Below are 27,305 nucleotides of genomic sequence, written 5' to 3'. Positions count from 1 at the left end.
GTTAAGATTAAAAATACTTATCTTCATCTCAAAAATCTCAAATTTCATTTGCATAATTTGTAAAATCTCCTAAATAAGTTTCAAATATTTTTTTTTCAGTAAAACTATATTTTATCTGTTATTTTCTCTATCTGAACTCTATATGAGGTTGGTCAATTTGACCAACTTTGTAACTACCATAAAAAATGCAAGATATATCTAAATTGCCTTTTTTTCTTCTAGAATGACTTCAGTTTGTAACATGAAACTACATTTGTTTATCCTAGATGCTTTAAACATCGAATACTATACAAATGTTTCTACTTAAATTTTTTATTTGATTGCCCTTTGAAATGTGTTTACCTAATATTCCCACCATGCAAGTTGTAAAATCAAATGGTAAACTTGTAGTTCATCTTACCTTATCAAATTACATAATACACTTGGCTAACTCACAAGTTGTTTGCAAGTGTACCTCGTAAAATTTTTAATTGTTATCATTTTTTATTTTACCTAATTTTACCTTATCTAACCTAAAAATTTTATAATTTTTACATTTTAGTTACTTTTATAATAATATATATGGAATACACATGAAAAAACAAGAAATATAGTACTTACTGGTTCTATTTTCTGTTGACTGTCAATGAAACTTAACCTTACCTTTTTATTTTAATGGTATTACTGCACTAAATACTTTTTTATTTAATTAAGTTATGCACCAAAGAACACACAATAATACACAAAAAGCAGATAATGTTTTATAACTCACAACTTTTCTGGCCTTCTAATTATGTGACAAGAACAGTTAAAGATTAAGCTAAGCTTGTCAATGTGTTACCTGTGGGAATAAAATTTGAACTGGAAGCAAAACAGACAATTCTATATACAGAAACCAACATAATATAATACGTAATTTGATCAATTGAAACTTTGACTTCCTATTGGTTACAAATGATATAGTATTAAACATCAGAGAGAATTATTGGCAATTTGTGAAAGAGAGGATGTGACAGCTGGGCATAGTAAGAGGGGCCTGACTTTCTAGTTTATGGCTCTGTTACCAAATAGAATTGAGGACTATAAAAATTATGCTTCACCTGAGCAATGACAATATTTAAATAATGAGTAATTTACATTAAATTTCATACTTCTTGGAGGGTTGGTAAATATCTCAGTGAAGAGAAGATACCTAGAGAGCAAATGTAACAATTCTCATACTAGGGGAAATTGAAGATTTTGTTTTTTAATATTACATTATAAAATTTAGAACTTGTATAATATTCAAATTTGAATTATTAGCTATGTTATTATACCAAGTTTATTTGTATACCATTATAATAAAGTACTTTAAATTTTGAATGTAACTCACTAAATCCTCGTGACATGCAGAAAAGGATGTCAGTATGGAAAGAGTTAAAAGGTTTTCCATTCGTATTTGAGCTCCTACACTATTTAGGCTCAGTCTCAGATGGAGAACATCATCAGACTTTCTGAGTGCTCCAAACTGGCCCCCTTTCTTGTCGTAAGCTTGCCACTGCAGGGTTATGGCTGTGAATGACATTCACAGCACCAGGAGAGGTTTTCTCTTAGATATAGCCACCTTTCCTGCAAGTAGTTCTGTGTTAGCCTTGGACTCATTCCTCTTCATATCATACACCCTTCTTCCTGAAAAAAAAGCATCTCCACATTTGCTCAAACTAATTTACTTTACTGGAATGTTCACAAGTCCAGCTGTTAACCTTCTCAGAGAGAAAACAAACCCCCAGAACAAAAATATCCTTTGGTCACGGCTCCAACATTTACCTTCCTTCCTTACTACTATGTGATATTTTCTGGCTCACATATTGTCCTCGAGGTAGTCAGTTACAGCCAACTAAATGGAAATTTGAAGGATGATGAATTATGGTATGTGTGTTTTTATCTCTCTGATCTCTAACTGAGTTTATTAGGAAGAAAGAGTATAATTACAGGAGTTACACAATAATAATCTTTAATAATACTACAAAAACACAATCACAGTTAATAACATAAGAGAAAATGGGCAGTTTGGTCTGTTGGGAGCATTTTGGACCGTCAAGAAAGTGAAATTTTCACTGTGAGCTTTTTCTCACACCAATTCAAAGTAAACTACAACAATGTAATATTTAAGACTCAAAGTTAAAATAAAACAGTGTCTAGCACCATGTGTTAAAGTAGAATACTCTACTAAACCTTTAAGACAAAGTTAAAGTAATAATAATAGAAAAATCTTACTAATATCTCAGTTCATTTGCATTTTATTTTTACAATCAAAAGTTAAGTTAAAAATTACATTTCAAGCCCAGCTTTATAGTTCAGTAAAATTTCTGACAAATCTGCTAAACAAAGGAGAAACTGGCTTTTAATAGAAATCGTACGACAACAACCTAAGCCAGGTGTTACACACAAAACACTATTCTGCATGTGACATCAAGTGCTGGGATAGATAAAACTTCCAGGCTATTACTCAGTTCACTGACGGTAAAGACAGGTTTTAGTCCAGGATGTTGTGTGTTATCTTCTCAGAAAGAAACTGTTAATTGTCAATTAGTGGATGAGGTTGTAGACAGAGCTAGCATGAAGCAAAGTTAGTTAAGATGTATTTACTTGAATGACTTTCCACATCCAAAATGAACTGAAAGAAAATACAGAAATTTCAAAAAATTTTTACATACTAACTAAGGAAAGTAGGAAACATATGGTAACATCCTGTACCACACTGTACACAATATAATTCTAGCTACACCATTCTGTAGAGGCTAGTTTTTTTAGATAGTGCTTATTAAAGATTGTATATCCAGGATTTTGATACCAAATAGATTGGCTAACACACAATGCTGCAATTTGCTATAACTTCATGTGTTATACTTTTCATGATGTGTTGTGCTGAATCTTCTTTTAGCTTTAATTTTAAGGACATAATTCTTTTTTTTTCTGCTGTTTCTAAAATGGAAATATTTAATATTAAATTTAACTGAAAAACAACTCTCGGACTTGAACCCAGGACCTCTGGCTAACACAGCAAGTGTTCTACCACTGAGCTATCCTCCTAATTCTTCACTTATAAAGTGAAAGTGGATTATAAAGCATGTAAAAACACTGTGCTCCTACTGGATATGTAAATTAATCTGTTTTGGAATAGCATTTTATTTATTGTTGTAATTTTTAAGCATCTATAAGAGTTTTTCAGTTCACTTTAATTTAGTAAGGATATTGATTTAAAAAAGACAAAAATATGTATAAGAATAATTTGTATTCATATATATTGTTTTACGATAAATACTTTTTTTTAAATAAAAAACTGAAGACTTGCAGCTAAAAGTTGCTAAGGGAATCCCAAGCCCACGGCTCTTAATAATGCAGTTACTGTATATTTGCATTTAAATAAAAAACTGAAGACTTGCAGCTAAAAGTTGCTAAGGGAATCCCAAGCCCATGGCTCTTAATAATGCAGTTACTGTATATTTGCATCAAAATTGATCATAGTAGTAGTAGATGGTTTTCTGTGTGCACATGCATAGATGAAAGTTTTAAAATATTCCAATGAAAATTTCTTCACAAAACTTGTTTCTTGTTGGAAATATTTCACACTAATTGCCTGTGCACCATTTGAGATCAGAACAGCATATATTTCATTGCACAAAAACATTCAAAAGTGTTGTTCTATCACTAATATTGATTTCATTTTCAGTATATACAAGAATCCTTTTGATATCCGTGCTATACGGTTTCAGTTTTGAAGTCAAATTCATAATCAATATCACTGTCAAATGAACACATTCTTGCTGTACATGAGGTTAGACTACGTCATTACATCTAGTGATATTTGTTGAATATTAGCCAGGCCTGATAGTTAATGATGCTTCAGATGTTTCTATGTAATCTTCAATTTTTTTTTAATTTATCTGTGAGCCAGATCTTCACATAAACTTGTAAATATAATTTATCACTTGTGAACTGAAAAATGGTTCTTTTGGAATCACATTAGCATTTGTTCCACATATGTAAATGACTGATGCTTAATCTCACCAGGTTCTATCCACGTGAAATACTAGTTTTATTTGTGCAACACAAAACGTACTGAATCTTTTTTTTTTTTTTTTCTAATCAAATGCATAAATGTAGCTTATATTACAAGTGCTGTTATGTAAGTTTGCAAGAAGAGTTATTTGAGCCTTTTCTTTTTTAGCTTAGTGGTTGAAAATAAGAGAGTAGAAGTAGAACTTTAGAAGCATTAATACACATGTAACAGCCTTACCTAACTCTAAGTTGATTGAATGCAGTGTATTGACCAAATTTAGTGAATTCAACATTAACTGAGATTCTTTGTAGCCTCTTTATTTTCTTTTGGCTCATAGAATCACACACACATACAAGAAGACCACCTAAAATCAAAATGTGTGAATAGCAAAATTTGTGCCTTCTTGTATTTATAATTATAGAAATAAATAACACGAGAGTTCATAGAATACTTTTATTTGTACAGAAGCATTAAATATTAACATATAATTTCCAATAACAAAAGACATGTTTCAAGTTTAGATTCGGTAGTATTACAAATGATTTAGGTATTGGAATTTAGTTTGTACTGTTTGTTTTTTCCAGGTCAGACTGGTTTACTGAAACATATATCTGGAAGTCGTCGAAAAGAAACTCAAATGCATCTCCAGAGAAAACTTCAGGAAAAAGAGCTCATCAAAGAACAAAAACGAAAACTTCAAGAACAGAGAGCTCTTATGTTTAAAGCACACTCCTCTAAGTCTTCGTTAGGCAAGAAATCTTCAGGAATTAGTTCAAAGTGGAAATCTGGATCACCATCAAGCTCTTTAGAAAAGCATTACAAGCTCAGCTCATTTGGGGATATGGAGACTGACACCATAAAAACAGAACAGTTAATAACATTAAATTCTGAATATGGTGATTTAGATGATGAATTAAAGCGAGAAAGACACAAATCAGAACCCTGCACTAAATCAACTAATGCCAGCAGTGTAAAAGAGGAAAGAGCTTTATCTGTTATAGGAATTCCTGAAAATTCTGATGAGGAAAAATCCAAAAGTGCATCGGGAAATACCAATAAAGATTGCTTTGAAACTGTACAAAGTCTAGACGAAGCATCCAAAAGACTAAACAAATTACCAATTCCTAGGAATAATAGTAGTGTTTGTATAACTCAAGCGATGCCCAGTATCATTATTGTGCCTTCTACATTTTCACACCAAGTTCAAGTTCAGTCACAATGTGGTCAGTCTTGTCAAAAGTCAAATGTTTGGAAATATAAAAAAATCCAACCTAAACCAATGTCTGGCAGAACAAGGCTAGGTTCATCAAAGTTCAAAAGAAATTTGTCAGTACTTCGATGCAATATACAGAATAAAGATGAGAGTCATCAAAAACAAGATGTGGAATTGGCATCTAACTTACACCTAAGTGCTTCATCTAGCGAAAAATGTGACACCTTATGCAAACCAAGTACTTACAGTGTTGGAGGTTTATGTGATGACAATCAGAAAGCAGATGAATTGGTGACAAATAAAGTTGTATCTTTTACCAATGATGCTTCTATTGCGACACCGAAAACAAATGACGTAAGTAAGGTAAAAAATAATAAAATGGAAAATGATCCAATGTCTTGTTCTCAAATACTTCCATTTACTTGCATCTCTAGTACTAGCATGATACAGGCAAAGATGAATCAATCAAGTATTAGTGGACTTGAGGACCATACAAGTTTTGATGAAAATGCAGAGTTAAAATTTCACTTAGACTCAGTAAAGGCAACCAACAATATAGATTTGGAATTATTTAGTGAATTAAGCCAACAGACAGTCAAACGACATTTTGAGGAAAATGAACCTCTTATTATTACATCCAAAAAACCTCACTTAGAATCACAAAAGAATGAAACAGAAAAGTCAGAAGATGAAAGCTGTTTACCTTGGTCAAAATTGGAGTCACAGAATTGTACAGAAAAAACTTTTGATAATAAAAACACAGAATTGGTGGAACTTGGAAATATTTATACTCCTAAGAATAGGGGTATCATAAAACAGACAGACAATGAGGAAGTGAGTATTCATGAATTGGAGAGTGATGCGCTAATGGAATATCTACAGGAAAAGGCTTCTTATTTCTCAAACCCAGCTAAATCTGCTTTAGTTCCTTGTACCAGTCAGAGTTTGGCAGCCCATTCTTCAACATTCAATTTGCTATCAAAAGAATGTAGTAGTAACCAGAACAACCAGCTTTCACAGTTGAGGATGCTCTTGGAAAAAAATTTGCCACACACTGTTACACGAGGAGTCGGAAATACAAGACAGTCATTTAGATCAGCAAAGGTCATAGATAATCCAAATAATGCAAATGGTGAAGATAGTATTATGAAGAAAGATAGTTACTGTGGTAACTTTAGCGAGCTGCGCCAAGCACTATTAAGACCTGCCATTTCAAATCCAACCATTCATTGGAAACAGTCATATAAGGGCAGGAAGACAGCAAACAAAGGAAATGGTGTGCTCTTAGGAAATCAAATGAAACATCTTGAAAAACTTTCTGATACAAATGTAATATCACATCAAACCTCTGTAGAGGAACAAGAAATAGTTCCATGCTTTCCAGGATTACTAAATAATAAACTACTTTCACAGTCAAAAACACAAAATTCACACCCATTAACAAATTCTCAAGAACAACATCTTGATCAAACTGTAATTAATTCAAATTTAGATGATATCCAGAATGAGGTAGATTTATCCATAAATGATATTAAACTTGAGAATCAATTTTCAGGAGATTTGGCTTCTTTTGCTCATATGCATTCAGTACCTCCAAGTCCAAACACTCGACGAAGAGCTTTTAATTTCCTTCCGATATCACCTCACCAAACCCCGTACTCTGATATAGCAGGTACTCCAATCTCTGCATCTCCAGTTCCTTCACAAGGAAGAGGAGGAGGAGGGTCAGGTATTTTAACAGGATCTAGTATTGGAGCCAGTGGGACTTCTCAGCCACCCAGTGCTGCAAGTAGTCCATTTGTTTCTCCTAACTCAACACCAATACCGTGGACCACACGTTCACGACACAATTCTGGGCAAACTTCATATGGAACAGCCAGGCATACTCCCTTTCAAAATATGGATTCTGGTGTTTCTTCTGTTACAAATTCTCCTTTTGTATCACCTCATGCAACCCCTGCACCTGTTAGTAGACTTAGACACAATTCTAGCCAAAGTCAAGGAAAGACTGTCACATTTAGTGCAGGACCTATTGTTATGCATACCCAGACTAGCCACCTTGGTCATATAATGCGATCAAGACACAGCTCAGGCCCAGGTGGCCCACCATCTTTGCAACCTGCCATCTCACAGTTAGCAGCTCCAAGAAGTGCTCCAATGTCCCCAATGATAGGAGAGAATTCTTCTCAAGACCCTTTTAACTTTTGCTCTTTAGGAGGAACACCAACAATTCGTTCGCGCCACAATTCATCTTCCAGTTTAAATCCATTATCTCCAGTTACAGGTCCTCTCTCTCCTAATGAACATGTTAAAACAGAATTCTTAAGTTTTTCTAGTATGGATCTTGCCAGTGAGACTCAAAATGCTGATCAGCCCATGGCAATCACTGTTGCAAATGAAGATAGTGGGAATTTAGGTCTCATTCAAGATAATGTTCCTGCAACCCTTCAGTCTCAAGAGGTATTCTCTTGGAATCCTGAAAAACAGCAACTTTCAGCTCTTGATGAATCTGATTCTCTGATACCATCACAAACTGGGTGGCCATCTGTCTTCAGTGGTAAGAATAATCAGTTATGGTCCGGAAACAGGCAGAGGCATGTTTCTGGATCAGTTCTAAACCACCATTCTGCTAATGGAACTGTAAGCATGTGTGATTCTCTTTCACAAGAAGTCCAAAATTTTCTAAAAAATTCACCCCAGATTAGCATTGGAAATCGCAGTCACTCGGTTCCACCTCACCAAATGGTTCAGAACTTGCTTGATCAATATGGAAATTCGGAACTGTCCGAGGAAAATTTTTCCAAGTCTTACCCTGTTACACCAGTGGTTAATCAGTCTTTTAGTTTCCCATCATCTTCTTTACCACATAGCATGAGTAATCTTCATTGTCATGAAGATGAACTTACAACATATAGAAATATTGTGTTATCTGATAGTTTATCCCAGCAGGACCCTCTACAAACCTCAGTCAGCCAAGATTCCAAGTGGAATAGTTTTGGTAATGGCTGTGATAATATGGAAGAAGATTCAACAAGAAAAAGTGTAAACGATTTGTTAGATGACCGACCATTAGAAGATGACCTTCAGGCCACACTAGAAGATCTAAGGGCTTGTGACGATTTTTCCCAGTTTGCAGAAGAATTGGAAGAAGACTTTAAAGACAGCATGGGGGTAGTGATTTAAAATAATTTTATTGAAAATGTGTAATCTACTAACTAATGAAATATAAACATTTTTTACACACCTTAGAATAGTATGTTTTATGATAGTATGTATTTCTGCATTACACTAGAAATGTTATTAATCCTCTGTGGTGGTTTGTTTCCGTGTTTTGTAAAAATAGAGTATTGAATTTATGGACCACTCACTTTCAGTAATAAGTGAATTAAAAAAAGGAATTCTCAGTGTTTGTGAACTACAAGGTGATAAAGATGTTGCAAATATCATTCACATACTTTCAAGAACGAAATATTGCAATCAGGTAGTGAGTAGTATGTGGTGATTCAAAATTAGTGAAATTGTCATCAGAAGAAGTGTAACTGTGTTTTCAAGAAAAGGTGAGGAGCATGTGTAAGTTTAAGTGATGTTTATTAGTTTTCAATTTTATAAATGAATTGAAGACTGGTGAATTTTAGTATCAGATATAATGCCATGTTGCATTTCTTTGTAATAAAATTCTGAGGATATTAACTAATAACATTTTAAATATTGAAGGAGTTGCTTGATTTTTTTTTTATACTTTCCATACATTATCACAATACTATTAAATTTGTACACGTTAACTCTTATTTTTCTACAGCCAGATTGAAACATAAATGGAACTTCTTTGAGGCAGCATTTTAGTTATAGTTTATAGAATTCATGCTTTTCTTTATATTGTATAACTGACAAAAAATTCAGTATCTGTTACAAGTGAAATTGTAATTCGTACTAGTATAGAGAATTATGTGAATTTTTCACTAGAGTAAAAAATCATTTTAGTAGGAGTTTCTCTTTTTGGTTATGGATAAAAAATTAAATTGTTCAAAAAAAATATTTTAAAAGTGTTATCTCAGAGTAGTTATAGGCATTCTAAATTAATAGTGTTGTAGTATAATTAGCAATAAGTTATTGATCATTGTTGTAATGTATCTATTTCAGAATAGGAGGGTCTTCAAAATATTGTCATTTAATTCATGTAATTCTGCCTGAAATTTAAAGAATGCAATCCAAGACTGAAAAGAAAGGACTTTTGGCACCAGATTACATTTGCTATTATACTCAGCTTTATCAGGAGTATTTACTATACAGGTACATTAACAACTTGAGTATGATATCTGATATTTCTATAATAAATACTTACACGTTGTTATAACAATGCACATAATATGACAATAGAAGGTACACATTCATAGTGAAAATGCAGAAATTAAAGCAGATATATTAACATTGTAGTGTCATACTGTACATATATACACAATTAAGAAAAACAAATAGATAGTGGCTGATCTGTGCTATAAATCTTTAAGCATATGTTTTAGTCTTGTAAACTGACCTTGTATTATTATAACTAAAATAGAATATATTCAAATTTACATTTATACAAACAAACATTCTATGAAATAAGTGAACAAAAATCAGAAGTTTTCTGTAGTAATTTTTCAAAATTTTAATATCTGAAATCTCATAAATGTAAAAGTTTTAATGTATCCCAAACATAAGTATGTTTACATAGGAATTTTAGGAAAGAAAACAATGTGTTATTTTTATATATTTTAATACTCTAAGAAATCTGTTACACCTTGAAGCAGATTCATCCTGTGTTCTATTTGGCTGTAGAAAAAACCTCGAATATAGGGTTACTTTTTTAGCATGTTCACAAATTTCTGAGATATTCTGGCAGACCATTTCACCAATTTGATTATTCATTGTAACAGATTTGATATACATGGTTTTTGTAGAAATTGAAACAAAATTTGAATATTCTTAGTATAAGAAATTCATTTATATGCAGTTCAGTGGACACTTTCAGAGTGGATTATATATAATGTTCATACTAAAGTAACAACAAAGAAATGACAGCATTGTACTACTGATAGCATATTTGTGCATGCTTATTTGATCTTTACTATAAGTTGTTTCATTCCTTCAGAAATGAAGTTCTCCTTTGAAACTTCCAAATTATACTGTGTGTACTGTATGTTTTAAAGGGATGAAATGACAGAGGTATGGCTCAAATGTTATATATTTTGTTTTATTATCATAAATGGTTTCAAAAAACAAATGTGTTGACATGATATATAGATTGTGAATAACAGGATCTTAACATAATTATTTTGAGTAGTTGGCTAGTATACTTATGTAATTACATTTACCTTCTTTTTTTTTTGTATTCTTTGTGTATAATGTAAACGTTTGTTGCTTTTATTGTTTAAGTCTCATTTCAGAGAAGATGCCAGAAGGTTTTTCATGTTGAAATAACATAGTATGGCCATTAAATAAAAATTAAATAATTTCTTAGGACTTTAGCTTTAAAGATTTTGTTGCTGCTAGAAATTTAATCTGTGGATTGACAACTGGCTACAGTAAATTGTTAAAAGTGCTCTGCAACAATAGGGTGTTCAAAGTTCTGTGGTTAAATGTGACTGATATTTTGTTTCATTTATAGAATTATTTAAGGTATACCTACATTTTAATTTTTTTGTCTTTACTATTGCAGCTAGGGCCTTTAAGCATAACATTCCAAGGTCTTAACTTTTAAATGATGGTAACTTCATAAATTACTCAGTTTTTCTTATAGGATATTGTATGAAATGTGATAATGTTTTTGATAGTTTAACATAAAAAGATTAATTTTTATTTAGTTTAAAGTTAGATACAACAGTTATTGTCATAGATAACATCTCTTAAACTAAAGTGATTTGCATGAGAATGAGTTTGAAAATATGTAGTGATATGCTTTTACTAAATTTTTAAATTTTAGTTAGTAGAAAAAATCAGGAAAAAGAGACTGTTCTTTGAATTATATTTTCTGGTGAAAGGTATGATATGCAACTGAAATTTTTAAACTATTTGTAAATCAGTTTTCAGGTTTAGTGTATTTATCACAACTACACTGTAGTTATAGAATACAAAGAGGGACTTGTAGCATTTATTTCAAAGTAATAGCCCTTCCTTTTTTGTGCATAATGCTGTATATGTACCACCATTAAGAAATGAAAAAGACTGATCAAACATTACCACTTCTCTTCAGCTTGAGAGAATAATTAAATTTCTCTTGATGCTTTAGTTGTATTAAGGTTTTTTTTGTTTTGCTTGAGAAGGTAATTTTTTTCTCCATAAAGGTGAGCCAGCACCTGAGGCTCTTTTTTGTTTTAACAGTATTATATATTTGACTTTTCCAACCTACCTAATCCAGCAGAATCTTGCAATAATATTAAATTTGAGGATATTTTATTGCAACCAACATAAATATTTCTCCAACTTTTTTTACACATATAGCATTGGAACGTTTATCAATATGTATGTGCTAGTGTCTGTTAGTACGTCTTGCCGTGTCCAATACTACGAACTGGTACCTGTCTACTCAGACATTTGTCATGAGGTTTTTCTCAAAAACTGTATCTGCCATTAAGTATCTCGTAGTCGTTTATGGTACTAGGACTTTTTTACTTTGTCTTTTCTAAACTAAAGTATTTTGGTTGTTTGATTTTTGTTCATAGATAAGTAGATTTTTAAACCGAGATGGAATTTCCTAATAATTACATTTGAGATACTTGAAAGCTCATCATTATCTTTATATTGAAAACTTCTGATTTGGAGCATCTCTCGTGGTGCTGAAATCAACAGCTCTCAATGTGAATTCAGTTAGTAATTTTTTAAGGGTTGTGTGAACTCTGCCGTCTGTCACCATGACACTTGCATTTTTTCTTTGCATTGTAATCTTACCCCTTATCAACAGTGTGACTGAACCAAGAATAATTGCAACTACTATTCAGGCTATTATAGCCTGCTTACAAACCTTTGCTGAAGCATAATTAAAAACATACAGTAGAGAGTAAATAGTATCTGTATGTAACTACTTCACTGCATTATTTACGCGTTAAAAATTGCCATATTTTGGATCAGATTAAGAATAGCAGTACTATTTATCACCGTCTTGTTTGTTTGTTTTTTGTCGTTTATTTTTGTTTTTGAGGACTGTAAAGATACCTTCACTAAAAGATAAATCGTTTGTTTGAATATTTCGAATGTGGAAATTCTATTTCATTTATAATTACTGAAGCTTCTACAAAATTAAGTTTTAAAACTGTAATTCGTGATTCTTTCAAAGTGTTGTATTTGTATATTATATAAAGGCTTAACACCTGATCGAATTGCTTGTAAAATGTGGCTGAAATAAGTTCGTTCTTAAAATACGACGTAGATGTTTTTACTAACACGCATAATTTGGACAACAAATTTTATGTTCTTGTTTATTAAGTATGTTGTTCTCACTTTTCTTGTGAGTTATACTTCGGACAAAGATCTCATTGTTGAAAGGCATATCTTTCGTTTGTTCAAATTCTAATGCATAGAAATTATGCTTAAAGTAAGATGTGTCATTTATTATTATAAAATAGTTTAGTCTCTAGTTTTTGTGTATAACATTTTTAATTTCAAGTGCATTTTAACGAATTAGGGTAAATGTTTTAGTTATTAGTACAAATATACTTCTGAAGAATTGTTCATTAATTCAAGGTTTTTGAGTTACGGTACTTGAACACCCTGGTAATTTTTTGTATTCATACTTTATATGCAGTAGATAATAATCTACAGATCTATTTAACTTTCTTGTTTTATTTGTAATACACCATAACGACCCCCCAGTGACGCAACGCTAAGTCTGATGACTTATAACGCTAAAAACCAGGTTTCAGTACCCGTGGTTGGTACAGCACAGATAGCCCATTGTGTAGCTTTGTGCTTAACAACAAAAACACACATACTGCATCGTTTGTTTAAAGCTCACCAACTTTAGAAACGGAAATATATATATATGTAATGTGCAAGTTTAAGCAGATAGGGTTATGCTTGTGGTTCTTTGAATGTGACTGATACATCTTCACTGTAAAAACTACGTACGGAAACAATTTCTTAGGGTCAAGAGGTGATACAAACTACAAAAAAATTCACTTTTCCAATTCGGTCATTAAACTAATTCTCAATACTAGACCTACTAAAAATTCGAAAAGTTTCAACCAGTAAAGACCATTCTAGGCATTTCCTGTTCAATTGTTTCTATACAGCGCAAACAAAAGCAGTCGTGGTGGAGGAGACTTTTAGTAAACAATGACAATTTTATCCCCATGTATATATTTATATAAAACATCATCAACAACTTGTGTAATATTGCAAACAAATCTTCAAATTAAGGCTGTAAAGTTTAATGTAAAACCTGTTGTTTGTTTATCAGAATTCATCTTTTTTAAATATTATTTTAGTGCAAGTATCTTGTTTGGATTTTTTAATGCTGTTTCTGAATACTGTAGTCTTCCCGGTGATTTTTTCCTATTAACTTTAAAATTGTGTTTCTACCAAAAGGTTAGTTATAAAAAATTAATAAGGTACATGTAATCTTTGTCGTAACATTTTTTTTTGTCTTCAATTCCTGGTATATTTTCACTTTGAACATGTGAGCATCCATCAGAAATTATATCAGTTCAAGTTTGTTTTACGTTTTATTCTGGTTGCTATAGAGAATAATCTTTAGCTACTGATGAAAATTATAGATGCGTTCAATTCGGAATGAGTAACTATAAAACTGTTTCTAAGGGGTTAACATGGCAACAGTATGTAATTAGTCAATCTGAGTTTGTTCTTTAACTGAATTCATCTGTCATTGTGAAGTCGCCGTCTTCTCTGTGGTAGAAATAAACTGTTGCTTTTCTTAAACGAAAAATTCAGAAATGATTTGAGTGTGTGAGAAGTGACATCATAATTTTCTTGTGTAAATTGAGAAGAATTGAGACAGTCATGCAACTGTCAACTTTCAAAAAATGTAATTGGTGCTTCAGCTATAATCAAGAGAATCGCTATTTTTTTCAAACACTAGTAAAAAGTGACTGGATTTTTCTATTTCTGCTTGTAACTTGAAGAATAAAAGGTGATTGTCAGCAGTAATATGAATAAAACTGCTTATGTTTATATGTAAAAAATAATATAAAAAAGAGAATACTTACAGTGTAGATGTGCATGGAACCGTCCTCGAGTTTCATTACACAGGAGAAGAAAGCTGGATGTTTATGGGTATATTTTAAATATGATGTACTGTTATGGCTCCTAGTTAAAGGAGATCGTAAACTTATGCTCCACTATTTACGTTTATGATTAAATTTTCGTGTTTTCGCTTCAAGAACGCAGAAGGGCTTGCATCACCAAAATCATAGTTTAGCTTCAGTATTAGTTTTAATCAGATAGCTTATGACTCGAATGAATGTTAAGTTTATAGTTCGTTAAGCTGTAAAAAAATTAAAGCTAAAATCTTTAGTAGAAATATTGTTTATGATCTCTTGTTATAGTAGAAAGGTGTTGACTATCTCAAACTTTTGGGAACTTTTATATAAAAACAGTGTTTATATTGCGCATTAAATGTTTTATACTATGAGAAAAAGTTTCCCAAGTTTTGTACTTTTACGAGTAGTGACATATAAGCAAATGGATTGGTATGTTAATTTTGCATAATCATTTGAAGTAGTTAATAACACTTCAGAAGAAACGAAGGAATGCGAGAATGTGTTGTGGTCTAAAACGTGTTGGAGGTAAGAGACGATATTTCTGATAAAAAGGATGTAAGTCAATATTAAGTATCCTTGAATATACGGTTATTCTAAAATTTTATTGGGAATAAACGCTAAATTATTATGTAACAATGAATTTTTTCTGTTTATACAACGTATCCAAATCTAGTTTTGTAATCATGGCGTGGCTGCGAAAAGGTAGCTTTAGATATGATGTGTGTGTGTGTGTGTGTAAAGGATTTTTACAGTACGAAAGCCTTTTCAAATTAATAACTGACATCAGCTATATATGGTGAACTTAATGTTTAATTATTCGTTATTAAGAATCAGCTGTTTTTTCATAAATAATCATGATCTTCGGATCAATGTATTGTTGGCATAGACGTTCTTTGAGATCTCATGACATTTTTCGCCGGTCAAGGTTTTCAACGCACATGTAATTTGCAAGTTTGACCATCAGCTGTACAAAATAAATGTGTTGTCAGTGTATAGTTTTTCTTGTCGTTTTCTATATTTGCTCAGTTAACACAAGATCTGAATATTAGCCATAGTTCGAGCATCATGACTACCTATTGTAAGTCTTTACTTTCAACGATGGGTAACTAAGAACTTGAATTAATAACTATTATATCGTACCAAATACACTTTGCATAGGCTAATGAGATACGACTTGTTATGATATAAGCTAAGTATACATTTGATGTAGCAATTTTATAAATAAAATTGGAAGTTTTGAAATTTTCAATATTAGTTTTCATAAGAACTGAGTAAAAAAAAAATTCAAACTAGATTCAGCGTATGTTAGAACTGTGAATTTCGAGTCCGTGCTGTACCTCGGAATATTCCCTGCTGTGGGTGCGTTAACAGAGTGAGAAATAATGCCTTATTGTGAATGGTAGGGTATTGCTGACAGACTTCCTTCTGATCGGTAGTACGAAAGTAGGGGGACGGCAGCAGATGGCCTTAGAAGTTTTGTCATGAATACAAGTTCAAACTATATCTTACAGCGAATTATTTTACTGAGTCCGTACAAAAAACAACAACAAAACTTTTAGTATGTCTAAGGATTAATACATTGCATATAGGCATATATATGTGTAATCGCCAGGTTTGTATACCAACAATAATGAATCAAATATCAACAGTAACTATACACAAACCGAATTTTACTCTCTACCTTTTGCTCTCTCTTCAACAGCTGAGTCAATAAACTAGATCAGTTTGACCTCTACTAGTATGTGCCCGTGGTTAGCTTACCAGGCTGGAGATCGGGAGGTTTGAATCGCGATATGTCTATGAACAAGCACTGCATTTGCATTTGAGGGACTTTGTAACTGTGACGCAATCTCGTTATTTGGTTATGAGTAGCGGCGGATGTTCCAGAGTAGTTGCTTTATTTGATCAGTAGTTTTAATTCTGGGGTAACTATGCTGAACATTGTGATCTCTGACAGTTTAGCCTATGTGTCCACTCAAGTAAGAAAGTCCACTCGACGTAGAAAATTTATGCTCATATGGTTATAGCGCAGCTGCTTATGTGAATAGCTATGCAATTCTTTAAGCTATATTTCGTGCAAGATTGCTTCCAGACTTAGTCTCGTAGCACCTATTTTATGAACATTTTCTGGAGGCATGCCCCAGACATCCGTAGTATTAGCATGTTTTACATACTGATTGTGCTTAGCACGATATATGTAGACTTTTGATCTAACAAATTAGACCCCCATGCAAGAAACAGACTCAGAAGATGTAAATATGAAAACAAAAGATTGGTGCCAATGTTGCAAGGCTTAAAAACAGAACGTAGAGTAACCTTAATCCGTGAGATTTAAACTTATAACAACTAAAGTTGATTTCAAATAAGACATATAGCGAAATATTTCGCAAATGTAAGGGTTAAACATCCCGAGAAACATATTTTTTGTAAAAGTCTTCAGCTGAAACGTCAATGTAGTTTCATGATCTAGGATACAAAAGTTCGGTTGTTTTAAGAAACCCTAGCACAAGTTTTGCAACACAGTAAATACAAGAAAATTCAAGTATTTCGAACTTGTGAATGACATTGTACTTTATTATAATTATTTTCTAATTCTTGTTTAAAATGGCGATAGTTATATAAATCTAGATCATATTCGTAGAAATGGTGTTGACAATGAAATTATGATTTAAAACAGAGTACACTAAATATGAATATAAAGTCAGACATCTCTCTCACTAATTAATTTCATTGAAACTGTTTTTATTCTGTGAGTGGTCAAATAAATAAGGTAATCTTAATGCCAATAAATCGTCAACTGAACGAAAATGTCACTTCTAAAAATGAAGTTTGAATGTAGGCACTTAAATGCAAATATTTCCTGGTGGAATAGATCCACAAATTAGCGTGTGGCCCATTATAATTCGATACTTCTTACGAAATCTGATTGCGCAGATGTAGGAGCAGTAGTTTTATCAATCGTGCAGGTCAGTCAACTGTAAAAATGTATTTCACTTAGTCTGCCTTTGTGACCTAAATTTTGGGTTTCGATACCCATGATGGACAGAGCACAAGTAACCCATTGTGTAGCTTTGCGCTTTACAACAACTAAACTTTCTACTGGTTTAATTCCATTATACATTAATTGAATAGTAATCAATTAATCTAAAGAATTGATGATTTTTCCTTTAATCATAATGTTACGACAAGACAATGTATTTTAGTATAGACCATCTTTAGCTGGTTTTGTTGAACGTCAATTTAAAATACTAATTTGGATAGATAATATTATCACTGAAGTAGACATTATAAACTACTTATCAGTGAGTAATGTTCGATTTGCTTCTCCAGAACGTACGCTGAATATTAATATATTAAGCACGTGTTGCACGACTCACAGATGTTAAGAGTCGAGCGTTCTAACCACCAGGCAATACCAGATCGGCGCAGAAAGTGTTCATATTCATCAGATAAATAAAGAATATCCAAGTGTGTACGAAGTGCCCTCCCCTTTTCTGCTTGGTGCCTAGGGACTTGAATTTTATTAAGCTTCTTTCATTGCAAGATAAGCGACTCCAGTCTCAGTAATTGATAAAATATTCGCTTATTTTTTGAATGGTTTTGAATTCTTTGTCTTTGATTATTTTCAATGAGAATGAAAATTTTTGCATAAACATTCGCTTATTTATAACAGAAATGAAAAACAAAAAACAACAACAGTAAAATGGAAACAATTGGTTGACTTCAACAAACTATGATTGAAAACATAACACGGAAATAACCAGATGTAGATGAGCATTTAGTGATGTATTATTTTAAATATCTATAAGTTTTAAAATGTTCCAAATACGTATAGCAAATGGACTCAAGCCACGTGAATCAAAATATTTGCACTAGTTCTTTCTGATATTCACTCCCATATTATACTAAGTGTTTGAAATGTAAGAAATTTCTTATTTTACACTGTTGGCATCGTTATTGACCCATTTAACAGGGCAGACAGCCACCCATTGCTCACTCCTGAGCTATGCTAATCAAATAGTGTAATTTGACCATTGCTCTTATAATGGATCCATGGCCCCAAAGTGCAAAGCATGTTTTTTTTTTTTTATCTCGTAGAATGGCTCTGTTTTTCAAGTACAAACTTTTAGCTCTAAGCTCCGTCATCTCTTGACTGATTTGAGATATAATTACAGTTTTAAACTCGTGAGGTCAAACCTTTTCGATTGATGTATTTTACTACGCCCAAGGTCTCATAACTTGTCCTAATCTGATCCTGCGTAAAATAATTTCAATCGGAAAGTGTAGGCTGGTAAAGATCTTGATGAGTAATAAAATCGAATGGGTATACGCGCGCTCCACGCTTTGTATTGCTGGCGCACAAAAATATAGCTAATAAAAAAACGGGGGAGGGGGGGAAGTATCGTAGAATAATAGTTTAATTTCAAATGCCGTGGCTATTGATGATTCCCTCTTGTTTTTTGGCAGTAACGGGGTTAGTCGCGCTTAGTCCAAGAATATTTCTATTGTTTCTCTAATATTTAATGATATAAAATTTCGAGGCTGAGCTAAAACTAAAGTTTTTTACCATAATCTTGTAGTTTTTACATGTTCGGCTATAGATGAAATTTCTATTTTATTATTTCTTATGTAACGTTTGTGTTCTTGTGATCTATATTTTAAATTTCTTTTAGTTTGACCAATATAAACACTACCACATTCTATATTTTATATATCCGTTTTATCTGTTAATTCTATTTTGTCTTTAGCATTCCCTATCATATCTTTTATCATATTTATTGGTTTGAAGATAGGGTGAAAATTCTGATACTTTTTAAATACTTTATATAATTGACTTGTTAAACCTGGAACGTAAGGTATACTTAGAATTTATTTTTTTCTGAAACAGATTTTAATGTAGTATTTTTAACTGAATTTGAGTGTATGTTAAATTTCTCATATGCTTTGTCTACTATATTTGGTTCAAATCCTCCATCAACGGCTATATACTTAATTAGTAACAATTCGTTATTTAAATTTTCCTGTCTTCAACATATTTTAAAGCTCTATAAACATCTGTATAAAATGCTGATATTTTTTGGGTTTTTATATGACACGCCTCTTTGGGTGGCGGCATAACAACAGCAAAAGGTTTTCTATAAATTGGTGTTTCTAAGTTACCTTCTGCTTCTTTCCTAACTAATACCTCTAAGAAATTAATGCTATTATTATATTCAATTTTACACGTTAATTGAATTGTTGGTTCTTTACTATTCAAATAACTGAAAAATTCTTGTAGTTTGCTGTTGCCCCACCACGAATATGTCATCTGCATATCTTATCCAAGCTTCTGGCTTACATTTAGCGTTATTTAAAGCTTCATTTTCAAAACTATCCATATAAAGGACACAGAACAACATAGAGAAACCTTTTATCTGTTTATAATAATTTTGATTAACTTGGAAAAATGGATTATCTACACACACACACACACTTGTTAATTTCAATACATCTATAATTTCGACTGTCGTTATTCTGTTTTCTATTAATTTATTCTCAAAACATCTAATCTCATTGTAATTTGACGGTGATCGTTTTCTTCTACCGTTTATTGCGTTATTAGTACTTGCCAGTACACTTTTTGGCTGCTTTTCCCCACGACTATGACTCAATGTAGCAGAAATTGACAATCCATCAAATTCATAACCACAACATCTGAGTCTTTTTACATTTGCAAGGTAAATGTTCCATTTTGAACAAAAATTGCAATTGATGATTATTGAAGCAGGCAACAGAAGTTTTGATCCATCAGCCAGTGATCCACTGAAGCTAAAAAGAGACTAAATCGCTGTCTTTTTGGACGATGATTTTGCTCAAAAAACGAAACATAAAAAATCCTAGTTCTACAATTAGTCATTTTTTTACATACATGAGCTCACCCAGTATGCAAATATGGACAGTGTTGAAATATAGCTACTGGAGTATATTGATTTAAATGCAGTATGAAAGTATTTAATATTGCACAAAGCATTTTTTGAAATTTTGGTATCTAAAATAGCTGATCCTTAATTGGAAAAGATTGGGAACCATTGACTTAGCGTGTTAATTTTATCTATATACTATTAAAACTCTGAGATTGTTTGTTTGCTTGTCTGTAATTAAATACAGCAAAAACGGCGCACAATAGTGTCATATTTATAAAGAAATGAGAATAGAAATAGAATAAAACAAGTTTTGTTAAAATCGGGCCACGAGTTAGCCCAATTTTTCGGGTCACTTTTATTAAAATTTCTAGATGAATTTAGGTGCATTAGATGGCGCCACATATCGGTTTGTCAATCTGTTTATTCGTTTTCCACCTGATGAATCACTTTAAAGTATTTTCTAGACAACAATATATGCACAACAGAAATTAAATGATGAGATGAAAATGTGTTATAACGGCGCGTAGAAAGAACAACAATGAAATGGATCTACAATATTTTTGACCATTTGCAAATAGTAAATATGGAGACAAGGTAATAAAATAAAAATCAAGTCGAGAACAACAACAAAATTTTATAAAGGAAAACCTCTCGCTGAGCATTGGCTATTATATTATTTCCCTGTCAGTGTTCCCATCTTCATTAAAAAGGTGTAAGATGACAAAAACAAGATGTTGAAGAATCTATCTATATACTACTAAAACTCTGGGATTGTTTGTTTGGGGACTTCTCTGTAGTTAAATACAACAAAAAACAGAACAAAATAAGATTCGTTAAAATCGGACCACGGGTTACCGAGTTAGCCCCGTTTTTCGGGTCACTTTTATGAAAATTTATAGATGAATGAATGTACACTAGATGGTGCCACATATCGGTTTATCTATCTATTCGTATTCCACCTAATGAATCATTTTAAAATATCGTCTATAGAACAATATATGCACAACAGAAATTAAATGATGAGATGAAAGTGTCTTATAACAGCGCGTAGAAAGAACAACAATAAAATGGACCTATAATATTATTGATTATTTGCAAATATTAACTATGGAGACGAGGTAATAAAACAAAAAGAAAGTCGAGAATAACAACAAAATTTTATAAACGAAAACCTCTCGCTATTATATTATTTCCCTGTCAATGTTCCCATCTTTATTAAAAGGCGTAAGATAGAGATTTAGCAGTATATAGATAGATTCTTTAAGATCTTGTTTTTGTCGCTTGACTGAGAAAATAAGCAGACAAACAAACAATTTCGAAGTTTCGTAAAGAGCGCGAACGGTAGCGTGAATGATTTTACTTCACTTTTTTTGAAAAATGAAATGGTCTTACCTTTTACTCCCGCACGAATGAATTGAAATATTTAATTAAATTATTTCAAAATAAACCTTCATTTCGGTGCAATATTGAAATTAGCTTGAATTCTTCATAACCTCTGAAATTTTAAATTATTTCAAAATAAACCTTCATTTCGGTGCAATATTGAAATTAGCTTGAATTCTTCATAACCTCTGAAATTATTTGAAGTTTGATATTTTAAAGTAAGTTTCGTTAAAATCGGGCCACGAGTTACCGAGTTAGCGCCGTTTTTCGAGTCACTTTTATGAAAATTTCTAGCATGAGTAATTTTACATCACAGTACCGTTGGCGCTCTTTACGAAACTTCTTCGTTCAAATCTATTTCCTTGTCAATGTTCCCATCTTCATTAAATGGCGTAAGATGACAAAAACAAGATCTTGAAGAAGTTCTCAATAATGTGCCTTGGTTATGTAGGTAATTCAAAGCACTTTATTTTTTTACTGTTTCTTATTTGTAGAAGGTTTAAGAGGGTGGTCTTTATTGTGATGAATTAGTTCATTATGTTACCTGAAAACTCTGACTTCACTTTTTTGAAAAATGAAATGGTCTTTATCGGGAGTAAAAGTCAACAATCAAATATGTTTTCTTGAATTATGAATGGATTGAAATATTTAATTAAATTATCTCAAAATAAACCTTCATTTCGGTGCAAGATTGAAATTAGCTTGAATTCTTCATAACCTCTGAATAGTAGGTGATACAACGGGTAACGAGTTGTCTAGTTTCTTCTAAACTTTAGTAGAAAAAGAATGAGCCCACCTCTGAAAATATGTGTAACCTACAAGTCACATTTGATAATAAAACATAAACCAAATGTTTTTTTCTCAGTATGTGAACAGCATCTTGATAATGTGGTGATTAGCTTTTAGTGACTGTGGATCATATGTTTAAACAGATATAATGAAACTTTGATTTTTTTACTTTTTGAAATGGGACTAGTCAGATGATGTAAGTGACATGATATTCTAGTTGTTCTTGTCTTTATTTATCACAATCACATACCTTTTTTACCTATTACCTAAAGAATTATTTCTTTCTGTAGGCAATTTCATCTCATTTTCTTTTAGTTGTGATTAAGTTTGACGTAGTTACATTTCATTTAGCAAAACTAACACCTCTAAGTATTGGGGCCTTAACTGATTTTCCTGTTTGATTTAAGTTTATGTTAGAATAACGCAAAGTAAATTATTAAGCTACACTTTTGAATTGTTTGTTGCAGAGTTTAAATTTAATGTGCATTTCTATGCTCGTTTGTACTCTGTAAACCTTGTGGTTGAACTTTAGTGAGATGAAAAGATCATTTCTAATACGATAATGGAATCATAGTGAGTGGAGAGGAAGAGACAATTAGGTCAGAAGGCCTAGATTATCATCAGTGGAGGGACAGCAATGCATACACAAAAGAAACTAAGAATACTATTGCAGTTATGAAACACCACAATGGATAGAAATGTACTGTAAATGTTCCCAGAGGACATCTAGAGACCCGAGGTTGAGTAGAGTAATTAGACAGTCAGTAAACAACTGCAAGATATTACTCTATTAATCAGAAGTTTGTACGAATGTTGTAGTTGAGACACCAATAACGGTTATTGGCATCTTTCTCAGAAATATCATTTACTAGTCATCCAAAGAACCATATACAGACCTATGCCTTCACTACCATAACCTAATGGAGGAGCAAATAAGCAGATTAGTCTACCAATTTTTAGAAGGATGGCTAAAAAAGGACCTAAACCAGTTCTTGAATCATATCAGATGAGTACTTACCTGGAATGGCTGGATTAAAGAACAGGTAGTGCATTACCTGATGTTGAATTTGGATAATCTGATACTTGATACTGTTAGGTATTATAATGACGAGCAAATATTTGACTGAGATACAGTTGTAATTGAATTCCACTGAAGGTTTTATCATGTAGAAACAAGGACAGTTTACTGGATGAAGTTGAAAGCTTAAATTCGTGGATACACGACACTTTGGCTGCTTATGTCGATAATGTTATTTGTTTACATGGAAAGGCTTGCCCTAACACAGTGGGAAAATGTTGGCATTTTGTTTCTGATAAAAGTAAATTTTTGGTAACATGGCTTCAGGTAGTCACATCAAACAAATTGCCAGAGAGGATAAAGTTAAAAGCTGCAGCTGCTTTTGCTCAACTTCTGTCAGAACATGCCACCAAAATAGTACTATTGTGTTGTGCAGCTCCATTCTTCAACAACTGGGCTTAACTTCTTATGTGCCTATGACTATATGTATGCAAGAATTAGTTTGGGTAAACACAAGTGCTGCCAAAAGTTTTTGTGACCTTGCAGTATATCAGAGCTTTTGAGTGAATCTCTACTCTGGGAAGTTTACACAGTCTTTATTCTGAGTCAGGTTAATGGATATAAACTCAAAATGAGAAAAAAAGTGACTTTGTCTTTCATTGGTATTATCTCTTACAGAACAAAATTTATTGTCTCTAATCTTGGTTTGAACAATGTTATTTTATGGGTGGAACTGCTTGAAAAAATATCATTCAGCACGTCCAGTGGTATGCAGCTTAGTGTTGAAACTATTCTTGTCGACTTGTCAGAGACCAAAATACTGAATTGCATGAGTACTTAAAGAGAAAGGAGTTATATTTTCCTAGAGTAGATGGTGTAGATGGTGCTTCGTGAGGTTTTGGAGAGAGATGATGATGCACATCCAATAAAACACTAACACAGAGGTTTCATTAGATCATCAGGGATGTTGCCAGCGCTGATATAGCGTGGGTATTTAACGATGGAGCAATACATCCATCAAAGAGTATGTGATAATTTCCAGTAGTGATTGTGAAGAACCAGGAGAAGATGCCAAGGTTCTGTGTGGACTTAAGGTGAATAAATACAGTAACATGTGTCAATACATTTACATTAAAACTCGTATACAATTTTCTAAATGCAAGTATAACTGGACAAGAAAAGCAAACTTAATACTGGTTTTATGGCTAGATGTGGCTTGTGTGTAATTTTTTGTACTATTTAGCGTTTGCAATGCATCTCCAATTTTGTACAACAAAACGACTACAACTACACTACGAGACTTTTAATTGAAGAGAAGATATATTGGTGTTTGTTTGCACGTTTCAGTCTGCTGCTGAGAGTTTCAGAATGATATTTCAACACCTAAAGAAAGCAGTGGTAGAATTGAGGCTAAAATAATGTGAAGGTTATTGGTCATGTGTTATATAGAGATGGAATATTCACTGAACATATCAAGATCACAGTGGCTAAATGCTGGCTCCAGTCTCTGACTAAAAAGAAGCCCAATGACACAGCTTTCTAATTTTACATTATATCATTGATGTTTTGGGGCAAACTCCTCAAAGATAGCTGTACTATTTTCTACTCCAGTTAAAGCTGATTCATATTTTAGATGGAATGAAGACTGTGGCCAAACATTTCAATTATTAAAGTATATTTTATATAAGGTTTTTAGCCCGGCATGGCCAGGTGGATAAGACACTCGACTCGCAATCTGAGGGTCGCGGGTTCGAATACCTGTCACACCAAACATGCTCGCCCTTTCAGCCGTGGGGGCGTTATAATGTGACGGTCAATCCCACTATTCGTTGGTAAAAGAGTAGCCCAAGAGTGGGTGGTGGACCTTCCCTCTAGTCTTACACTGCTAAATTAGGAACGGCTAGCGCAGATAGCCCTTGTGTAGCTTTGCGCGAAATTCAAAACAAACAAACAAACAATATAAGGCTTCACTGGTGGATTATCCCAGCTAACATTGTCCAGTCATTCTGGACAGTGTTGTTACATATGTAAAATTATGTGTAGTGTGTGATCATATATGCCAGTCATATGTTATTATTCGAGCCTATTAAGCCAATCTAAACCAAAATGTGTATGTAAACGTTATGAACTGTGGGGAATGTCCTAAAGGGTCAAAGTTGAACTTAACCCTGTTTCTATTGTGTAAAGTCTGTTGGTTAATTACTTCCACCCTTTGAGGCAATCTCAAACAATCTTTGCAGATTGATACTTTAGATATTATAGACTCAGCTACACTGAAATGTGCTTTAACTCTCTCATTGCCGGATGCAGGGGTGAAGCAGCAGCGACTAGTTCTTCCTTTCCTCTGGGCAAAATGGGTTTCTCCTACCTCATCCTGAACATTCAGGGGCTGCGTACCTTTGCTAAGCAGTGGTACGTGGTTTCCCTTTTTTTGATCGTTTCGGGATTGACGTGATATTCTTGCAGGAGACTCATTTTGCTTCCAAGAGGGACCATTTTCCCTTCATTTATCACTTCCCGATCCCTGCTTTCTGGTCCTTTGGTACGACGAATGCTTGTGAGGTAGGGATCCTGTTCAATCCCTCCTTTCAGGGCAGTGTCCTTGCCTCCCACAGCAATGCTACAGGACGAGTTGTTTATGTTGATGTCCTTACTCATGGGCGAAAGATCCGTCTTGTTAATATCTATGCACCTGTCCAGGGAAAGGGACGTTGGCTGTTCTTTTCTTCCTTGGACAGGTTTTTGGTCACACAGGCCGATCTCGTCCTTGGTGTGGATTTCAACTGTGTGTTGGATCCGCGCCTTGATAAGATTGGCGGTAATCCAGCTTCAGGGGACGAAGGTACTCAACCCCTTCATTCTCTCTTGGCGGATTTTGGTTTCCAAGATGTCTGGCGTTACTTGCATGGCTCTGCTTTTGTTGGCATGGTAGGGGTGTGTCTTGTCACCTGGACCATTTTTATGTCTCAGATGGCTTGATACCTTTCCTAGCCAGGGTGGCAGTATATCAGGTCGGTAGTGCAATATGCTATGTCTCTGACCACAGGGCCTTTCTCTCCTCCTTTCAGGACTTCTCCCCCATATCTAGGGGTCCTGGAGTGTGGAGGCTCAATGTCTCCTTCCTTGCTGATGCTGTGATAGGGGAGCAGCTGCTATCCCTGGTCCGGGAAGCCTGCTCTGCTGTTACAGTTGGTGAGTCTTGGTGGGTGGGTCTGAAGGAGATCCGTGCTTCCTTGCTGAGGCAGGGGGGCATTGATCAGGTCGCAACAGTAGGCTTCTTCTGCGCTCTAAGCAGTCAGCCTTAGCGGCCTTACTTCAGGGAAACCCCACTGACCAATGGTCCTGGCTAGACATTGAGAGGCTTCAGGGTGACAAATTTGGAATATCAAAAGCTCTTCCGGGCTGCCAGCATTACCTGCCTGTCAGAGTCCTTGCGAGCCAAAAACTTGGGTCTTGTTTCCCTGTGTAGGGCATGGGAGAGAGCTGGAAGTAAACACATCTCCTCCATGTTGACGATGGATGGTCGTTTGTTTTCTGACACAACCGACATCCTCGACACATGCTTTGCACATTTTAGCTCATTGTTTTCGGAGACGCCTGTTGATCATAGTGTTTGGGATGACATCACCCAGTTCTTGCCGATCCTGGACCAGTCACTCCACGAGGAGTTGTCTCGTCCTCTCTCCGTGAGTGACTGTTGGTCTGCCATCCAGAGCTTACCTTT

The 27,305-nt window shown here is 33.5% G+C and overlaps 1 protein-coding gene across 2 annotated transcripts in view; it reads left to right on the top strand.

The window, feature by feature from the left end:
• Window positions 1-15,483, top strand: part of LOC106478835 — an 86,209-nt gene extending 70,726 nt beyond the window's left edge. Inside the window, exons 8-9 of one of the 2 annotated variants that reach the window (XR_002609994.1) lie at window positions 4,606-8,791; window positions 9,375-15,483. Coding sequence is in view for 1 of the 2 variants with exons in the window: in XM_022382508.1 (XP_022238216.1) it covers window positions 4,606-8,417 (3,812 nt within the window). In the remaining variant the exon portion in view is untranslated. Of the gene's footprint in view, window positions 1-4,605 lie in introns of both variants that reach the window. The other variant, XM_022382508.1, reaches the window with a different exon arrangement.
• The last annotated feature ends 11,822 nt before the right edge of the window (window positions 15,484-27,305 follow it).

Source organism: Limulus polyphemus, unplaced genomic scaffold, assembly GCF_000517525.1.
Source record: "Limulus polyphemus unplaced genomic scaffold, Limulus_polyphemus-2.1.2 Scaffold254, whole genome shotgun sequence".
In the NCBI taxonomy this organism is placed as follows: Eukaryota; Metazoa; Arthropoda; class Merostomata; order Xiphosura; family Limulidae; genus Limulus; species Limulus polyphemus.
This window is presented reverse-complemented; position numbering and strand designations above follow the sequence as displayed.